The 9,296-nt window shown below is 31.4% G+C and overlaps 1 protein-coding gene across 1 annotated transcript; it reads right to left on the bottom strand.

Moving 5' to 3' along the window:
* Nucleotides 1–201: 201 nt before the first annotated feature.
* LOC126892883 (uncharacterized) lies at nucleotides 202–8,691 on the bottom strand. The gene is made up of 3 exons (XM_050662707.1): nucleotides 8,653–8,691; nucleotides 8,508–8,594; nucleotides 202–1,017 (listed from the first exon to the last, which is right to left on the bottom strand). The coding sequence occupies exons 1-3, from the start codon at nucleotides 8,689–8,691 to the stop codon at nucleotides 202–204; spliced, it is 942 nt and encodes a 313-aa protein (XP_050518664.1).
* Between the last annotated feature and the right edge of the window lie 605 nt (nucleotides 8,692–9,296).

Here is a 9,296-nt window from a genome sequence, read left to right as displayed (position 1 = left end):
TTCTTCACTTAAAATTGATGTATTCAGCCACGTTTCCGTTAAAAAATTATGTTTTGTTCACAATTAAGAATATTGCGAAATACAATGCTAACTTTTGAATTTAATCCTCTAACATTTTGATACAAAAAAGACAGATTAGAAACACCAGCCATATCCATAAAAAAAATACAAAAAACAATGTCAAAAAAATAAATATGTAGTTTAATCCAACTTCTCGATATCCCCATCGCATGCAATTTTTATAATTCGGGATCTATCATCCTTTCGCACAAATATGACGCAATTTCTTGTCCACATATATTTGTATTGTTTTGATTTCGCAGCTAGTTTCGTATCTCGTAGAAGTTTTTTATTTTTAGGGGTCAAGTGTTCATTAACATATAATTGGTCAGATATATTTGCTATTTTCAATCCCCTAAAACTACCATTTTGACGACGTTTTGCTTTTGCGGCAGTTAGAAATGCATCCTTTTTAGTTTTTTTTGAAAATTTTACAATAACAGGCTTAGGTAGATCTGTACGAAAAGTTGAGGAACGGTAAAAAGAGTCAACATCACCCTCGGTTATAGGGAGATCGATAGCCGAACCAATTTCGGAAATTATTTTTAAAACATTCTCGTTATCTTTAAAAGGAACTCCGCATATCTCAACATCATTGGCTCTTAACTGTTGCTCAAGTGTATCCACTCGAGAATTTAAAAACTTGACCTCATCCCTTAAATTTAAATTTTCTTTTGTCAACTTTTCAATTTCCTTAATCTTGTTAGTAAGAGTAGAAATAGTATTTTCAAAAGTTGTAATTGAATCGCTGCAAAAATTAACAGACTGCAACAAATCTCCATATTTAATGTTCATTGATGCAATATCCTTCTGAATACTATGCAAAACTTTCAACGTTTGTGACGAGGAGGTTTCTTCTAAAGGAAAGTCATCAGAATCTTCATCAGCGACAATGACCGAACGCCTCTTATCAACTGTCCCTCTGCAATTAGTACACGTCCAAGATAAACCTGGTGTCTGAAAGCGTGAGACATCTGATTTAGTTAAACCAACACACTTAGGGCCAATTTCTCATATCGAGTTCAACTCCAGTTTAACCTGAACTTCTAGTAAACGTCAGTTTAAAGTCAAAATCGTCTTTCTCAATTCGCACGTTCAACCGATGGCAGTTTAAACTTGAACGATGCTTGAACGGTGGAATTCGGCCGTTCAAAGATTTCAGAACTCAGTTCAGATGATTCCATGGACTACGCATGCGTTGTATTAACACGAAACGCTGTCATAATATAAATATATCCTATTTTATTATATTAAGCCTAACGATAAACGATAACATTATTTTTGTTTTTATAACATTTATTTATAATTATTAAAATGACTATTTGACTATAAATACTTAAATTTAACTTTATTCAAAAACAGCATAAAAATGGTAGTTCAAAATGGCGACAGTTTTTTACCTTTTGCCATCTATTGGCATTTCTCGAAAGCTGTCGAACGAGCGCTGACATGAACGCGCAATGAGAAATGCATTTCAAACAAAACCACAGATCACGGGTGAAACCCTTAAGGGTCGATTTCTCATACCTGCGTTAATCTATGGTTCAGTTGAACCAGGTTCACCCGTGATCTGTGGTTTTGTTTGAAATGCATTTCTCATTGTGGGTTCATGTCAGCGCTCGTTCTACAGCTTTCGAGAAATGCCAATAGATGGCAAAAGGTAAAAAACTGTCGCCATTTTGAACTACAATTTTTATGCTGTTTTTGAATAAAGTTAAATTTAAGTATTTATAGTCAAATAGTCATTTTAATAATTATAAATAAATATTATAGAAACAAAAATAATGTTATCATTTATCGTTGGGCTTAATATAATAAAATAGGATGTATTTATTATATGACAGCGTTTCGTGTTAATACAACGCATGCGTAGTCCATGGAATCATCTGAACTGAGTTCTGAAATCTTTGAACGGCCGAATTCCACCGTTCAAGCATCGTTCAAGTTTAAACTGCAATCGGTTGAACGTGAATTGAGAAAGACGATTTTGACTTTAAACTAACGTTTACTAGACGTTCAGGTTAAACTGGAGTTGAACTCGATATGAGAAATTGGCCCTTAGCGTGATAGAATTTCTGACAACCACCACAACATTTCAGACCAGGTGATTTGCCGGTGACTCCTTGAGTACAAAGTACACAGATTGGCATCGTTTAACCAGAAACGATTCATAGTTTATTAAGTAAAAACTAGACGAACTTTTTACAGTAATTAGTGTATTTGATTTCTGACTTGAAATAGAATTATAACCATCAAATTTATGAATTAATTACTCACATTCAAAATCCATATGCAAGCAGAAAAACTACACCAACTAATACTTTAAAGCAATACTCTGCTGTAGTGAAAATTTAAACAATATCGTTTACGGTAAGACTGAGAATATCGCCGTAAATTGAGAGCGAATATAAACACGTCCGCACCGAACGACACGTCTTTTAAATATGAAAGTTCTTTGTTATAACAATCTTATCGACATCCGGATCAACTGTTACCCAAAAAATTCGTGTTCTACAGGTCAAAATATATAAAAAAAATTTGGGTATGTCCATCTAAATAAAGGAGCCCGTAGCACCCCCTCCTGGCCACAGCACTAATTTGTTTATAAGCCTTGTTTATAAATTTAAAACATTGCTGAGGCTGCTTAAATAGTCTGATTGCAATTCTGTAAAGTGTATTAGATAGGTGGAGTACTTCTTTATATGTAAAAAAATTGACAAATCTTTGTATGTTCTAGTTTTGGTTGTGCAAGATTTTAAAAAATTCTAATTTTTTAAAAAAAGTTTAGAATGCAAGATTATTATGCAAAACCTAGTAAGTCAATTTTAATGAAATTTGTTGTACGGTTTAGCACATTACAAAAATTTTCTAAGCGAATTAGGAAGGTTCCAAGTGTAACCTAAATGATGGAAAATCATTGAATAAATACAGGCTTGTTTTGCCCCCTTATTTTATATTTATTGCTATTTTGAAGCAAGGGTGATAAATTGGGAAATTTTTAACCAATCGCATCTGATAGGAAATTTAATTATCTTTGTTTTATTCCTATAGGACTTTGTTCTAAAATGAATAGTTTTTAAGTCATAAGCAAAAAAATTTTAAAAAACGAAATTTTTTGAAATGTTTAAAAATTTTATTTTTTTTATTAACGTTCCGGGCATATTTGAGGAGGAGCATAAATCAATTATAATTAACGAAGTTATCACCTAACTTTATCCGCAAAAATCTGAATGCCACCTCTCACATCCACCTAAAAACAGGTCCTTACTAGTCTAAAACCGAATTTTTGTACTTACTTAAACATGTTTTTCTACAAACCTGTTAAAAATGCAATTTCAAGCATTCCATAGGAGGCTTAAAAATGTCACTTTAAAGCACTGGGTACTTTAAAATTTTTAAGGCACTGCAGATAACGTCAAATATCAAATTTTGAAAGCAAACGTCAAAATGTTTATATTTCATTTATTAAAATTAATATTAATAATACAATTTACGCAATTTGAAAAATGAATTTCTTGCACTGCAGTTTTACCATTTTCCATGGTTAAGGCGGAGTGAGTAGAAATAACTGAATTTCCAGTCGAAGTTAAGGCCATGTCATATTGCATTCTGGATTTCCTCGGCAACAAATCCAGGACAGCTCGACTGCGCGATAAAATTGTTCTTCTTCTATGATATTTTCTTGCATTTTAACGAAAAATCCATAACGGCATTTTAAAAAACTAACAGACGTCTGACGGATGCTGCAAAACTCCGTAAACAATTAAGTCAACAATGGTTGCTAAGTTCCGTAATATACGATGCAATTCAAAACTATCTCCTTTCAGTGTATTAAAGGTTTTTTAAAATTTAATTGAAACTGTATTATTGCATTTTTAACACGTCCGTAGAAAAAATAGTGTATGGTATACGTGCTAAAAGTACATTTTTAAGGCACTCATGTGAATAGCAGAATTCGCTTCGCCCATTGTGCAAACCTTTACATGCGTGCCTTAAAATTGTATTTTTAACACTTACTTATATCATAAATAACTATTAAGTTTTAATTCTATTAGGACAAGGGAAGCCATTAACTATTTTGGAATTTTTTTAGACATATAAAACAAAAACAGGCTTCCTTAGAAAGAACATTAGGGACATAACGATTACGGTATATGTATACAAATAGGACAAACAGTACTTACATAGTTAAGTTTTATACAACATATATTTATACAAGATAGTTCCAAGAACCGTTTTCAAGTTATTCGAGATGCCATAAAAACATTTTTCAGTGGTGTGTGCCTTACAGTCAATTAGAAAATGATCTATACTCTTTGCTACATCACAAATTGAATACATACTTTGGAGCTTCACTGTTGGAGAATAGGTCTGCCTACCTGGCCCAGTCTGAGCTGTGTTAGGACTACTTGGAATCTTCTGCTTGCTGCTGTTAATTTTCTCTAGTTCTGCATTAGTTCTTTTTATCCACAATCCATTCCATTGCTTTTTATTCGAATACCTTTCTAAACACTTTTCTTTAATACCCTGTCAGCATGACCTGTTCGGATTTGTTCATTGTCCTTGTTTCACCGGCGTATAATGCTGTAATAAGTTTTATCAGTGTCTTAATATTCTTATTTTAGCCCTTATAGATATATTTTTACATTTTACTTCTTAATAAGTTGTTTAGAGCTTAATACAAAGGTAACCAGCCATTATTCTCACTTGGATTTCTTATTTAATATTTGGTCTCCTAGTGAATATACTTCTGCAATGAGTACTACTATATCATAAGTAAATGCCAAGCATTGGTATTTTCGTTAATATGCAAGTCCTGTTCTCTTAACTTCGGACTTTTGATGAAAATTTCCCGAAGAATACTGTATAAAAATGATGACAGTTGGTCTCCTTGTCGTATTTCTTTGCCGATCTTAAACCGATCTGCTTCTTTTTAGTCTTTGTACTGTCTGTTGGTTTAAGATAATGTTTAGCTTTGCTTTGGTGTAGCTCTGTTTTAAAAATTGCTGAATGGTACTGGCACTGGTCTTTATGGCAAGAACTCTGCCTATATGTGAGTTTCGTAACTCCGACTCGGAGTTGGTGTTCGTTCTCTGTCGTGTAATTTCGACGGAGATGTTGCATGGAAGTTTTTCGTTTACACTTCTCGTCCGTCTCGTTCAGGACGGTGAAGGAGAGTTTGTTTCGTTTGCTGGACAGTGGAACGGAAAAAACATTGGAAGTTTCATCCTGTATGGGTCAGGAATAAAGGAATTTATGGGACAGATTTATAATTTTTGAATGCCCGTAGCGGGAACGTTTACAAGACAGGACAAACATTATCATGAATTTATCAAATATTTACAGGTGAATTTTTTATACGTGGATTTTATTTAACGCGATAAAATATTACAGGAAAATGATTACGATTTAAGTATAAAAGTAAACAATTTTCTGAAATAGGATTAAAGGTTTACTACAGTTCTATTTTTATGCACCATATGGTGCCGTAAAATTTTTTAAATTAATTTGATTAAAAATTACTGATATTGTAAAGAGATCAGTAAGGATCTGCGAAGAAACGTCTATTTTTGGATGTGAGAGATGGCATTCGGATTTTTGCAGATAAAGCTAGGTGACACCTTCAGTAATAATAATTAACTTATGCTCCTTCTCAAATATGCCTGAAACATTAATAAAAAAATTAAAATATTTAAAATTTTTGAAAAACATCGATTTTTTTCTGATTTCTTTGCTTATAACTTTAAATCGATTCGTTTTGGAACAAAGTAGTAAAGAAATAAAATAAAGATAATTAAATTTTGTATGACATAGAATTGGTAAAAAATGTCTCAAGGTATTACCTTTTCTGCAATATAGCAATAAATACAAAAAAAATGGGGCAAAATAAGTCTGTTGTTATTCAATATTTTTTAACCACTTTGGTGGCACTTAGAACCTTAGTAATTCACTTAGGAAATTTTTTGTAACATACTTAAATCGTGTACCAAATTTCATTAAAATCGACCTAATAAATTTTGCATAAATTTGCAATCTAAATGTTTTTAAAAAAGTTCAAATTTTTTAAAATCTTTTAAATCTGAACAAAAAGTAGACCATTTAGAAGTTGGCTAATTTTTTTTACATATAAAGAGGTGATCTACCTATCTAATACACTTTACATAATTAAAATCGGATTATTTAAGGGGCCTCAGCAATGTTTTAAATTTATAAACAATTTTTTGGCTTATAAAAAAATAGCTTTGTTTAATAATAAAAAAATTAATTATTTGCAATGCAAATAATTAAAACCGGTATAATTTGACTTAAACTTTCAAATGCTGTCAGCAGAATTGCTATTTTATTTTTTAATCAAACATTATTCGCGTTCAAAAATTGCAATTTCTCGATTTTTTGAAAGTTCCACCGCGTTTATCTCGAAAACTATGCATCCTACGAAAAAACTTGTAAGAACATTTTTTGCTTAGAATTACCCAAAAAATGCAAAAAAATGTTATATTTTGCGAAAAATCGATTTTATGTAATTCCTCAAGTTCTTTGTTTATAACAATCTTATCGAAATCCGGATCAACTGTTATCCAAAAAATTCGTGTTCTACGGGTCAAAATATATAAAAAAATTTGGGTAAGTCCACCTAAATAAAGGAGCCCATAGCACCCCTTCCTGGCCACAGCACTAATTTGTTTATAAGACAAAAAATTGTTTATAAATTTAAAACACTGCTGGTATTACAAAGGGTATTAGATAGGTGGAGTACATCTTTATACGTAAAAAAATTGACAAATCTTTGTATGTTCTAGTTTTTGTTGTGCAAGATTTTAAAAATTTTTAATTTTTTAAAAAAGTTTAGATTGCAAGATTATTATACAAAATCTAGTAAGTCAATTTTAATGAAATTTGGTGTACGGTTTAGCACATTACAAAAATTTTCTAAGCGGATTAGGAAGGTTCCAAGTGTAACAACCTAAGTGATGGAAAATCATTGAATAAGGGCAGGCTTGTTTTGCCCCCTTATTTTATATTTATTGCTCTTTTGAAGCAAGGGTGATAAATTAGGACATTTTTAACCAATCGCGTCTGATAGAAAATTTAATTATCTTTGTTTTATTCCTATAGGACTTTGTTCTAAAATGAATAATTTTTAAGTTATAAGCAAAAAAATTGGAAAAAAACGAAATTTTTTGAAATTTTTAAATATTTTATTTTTTTTTATTAATGTTCCGGGCATATTTGAGAAGGAGCATAAATCAATTATTATTAAAGAAGTTATCACCTAACTTTATCCGCAAAAATCTGAATGCCACCTCTCACATCCACCTAAAAACAGGTCCTTACTGGTCTAAAAAAGGAATTTCTGTACTTACTTAAACATGTTTTTCTAAAAACCCGTTAAAAATGCAATTTTTAGTATTCCATAGCAGGCTTAAAAATGCCACTTTAAAGCATTGGGTATTTTAAAATTTTAAGGCACTGCAGATAACGTGAAATATCAAATTTTGAAAGCAAACGTCAAAATGTTTTTATTTCATTTATTAAAATTAATATTAATAATACAATTTACGCAATTTGAAAAATGAATTTCTTGCACTGCAGTTTTGCCATTTTCCATGGTTAAGGCGGAGTGAGTAGAAATAACTGAATTTCCAGTCGAAGTTAAGGCCATATCATATTGCATTCTGGATTTCCTCGGCAACAAATCCAGGATAGCTCGACTGGCCGTTAGCTCTGTATCTTAAAATGTTTCTTCTTCTATGATATTTCCTTTCATTTTAACGAAAACTCCATAACCGCATTTTAAAAAACAAACAGACGTCTTACGTGTGCTGCAAAACTTCCGTAAACAATTAAGTCAACAATGGTTGCTAAGGTCCGTAATATACGATGCAATTCAAAACTATCTCCTTTCAGTGTATTAAAGGTTTTTTAAAATTTAATTGAAACTGTATTATTGCATTTTTAACACGTCCATAGAAAAAATATTGTATGGTATACGTGTTAAAAGTAATTTTTTACGGCACTCATGTGAATAGCAGAATTCGCTTAACTCGTTCTGCAAACCATGCGTGCCTTAAAATTGTACTTTTAACACTTATATCATAAATACCTATTAAGTTTTAATTCTATTAGGCAAGGGAAGCCATTAACTTTTTAGGATTTTTTTAGACATATAAAAAACAGGCATCCTTAGGAAGGATATTAGGGACATAACGATTACGGTATATGTATACAAATAAAAAAATAGTACTTACATAGTTAAGTTTAATACAACATATATTTATACAAGATATTTCCAAGAACCATTTGCAAGTTATTCGAGATGCCATACAAACGTCTTGCGATGGTGTGTGCATGACAGTCAATTAGAAAATGATCTATACTCTCTGCCCTCTGCTATATCACAAATTGAATACTTTGGAGCTTCACTCTTGAAGAATAGGTGTGCCTACCTGGTCCAGTCTGAGTTGTGTTAGGACTACTTGAGATCTTTTCTTGTTGCTGTTAATTTTCTCTAGTTCTGCATTAGGTCTTTTTATCTACAATCCATTCCATTGATTTTATTCGAATACCTTCTTAAACACTTTCCTTTGATACCCTGTCAGCATGACCTGTTCGGATTTGTTCATCGTCCATGTTTCACCGGCATATAATGCTGTAATAGGTCTTATCAGTGTCTTAATATTCTTATCTTAGCCCTTCTAGATATATTTTTTTCTTTTTTACTTCTAAATAAGTTGTTTAGAGCTTAATACAAAGATGACCAGCCATAATTCAGGCTTGGCTTTTTTTTTTTGGCTTAGACTTACCGTCATACTGCCAGACACATAAGGAATACAAGTTATACAAAACAGGTTTAAAACCAAGATAACAACTAAAAGGTATTAAGTAACACTAAGCTTAACAACTAAAACAACTAACTACCAAAGGTATTAATTAAAAATGTTTAAGGGAATTATAATGATAATTGGCTGTCTTTTAAAAAGTTAATTAAAGAGTTGTATACATCTACAGAACCACGTGATAATAAATATGGTATATTCCAAGGAGTTGCTACTTTACATTTTAATAAATCATTTATTAATTTAGATGAGTAAATTGTATTTTTAGAACAACCAAAAATATGATCTAAATCACGTTCCTCTTCACAATGCTCACATTTATCATTATTCAAAACCTATATTTTAAATAAATGCTTTGGATAACATGCGTGTCCGAATCGTACTCTAATAATAGAAGTT

The sequence above is a fragment of the Diabrotica virgifera genome, chromosome 1 (genome assembly GCF_917563875.1).
Source record: "Diabrotica virgifera virgifera chromosome 1, PGI_DIABVI_V3a".
Taxonomy (NCBI): domain Eukaryota; kingdom Metazoa; phylum Arthropoda; class Insecta; order Coleoptera; family Chrysomelidae; genus Diabrotica; species Diabrotica virgifera.
This window is presented reverse-complemented; position numbering and strand designations above follow the sequence as displayed.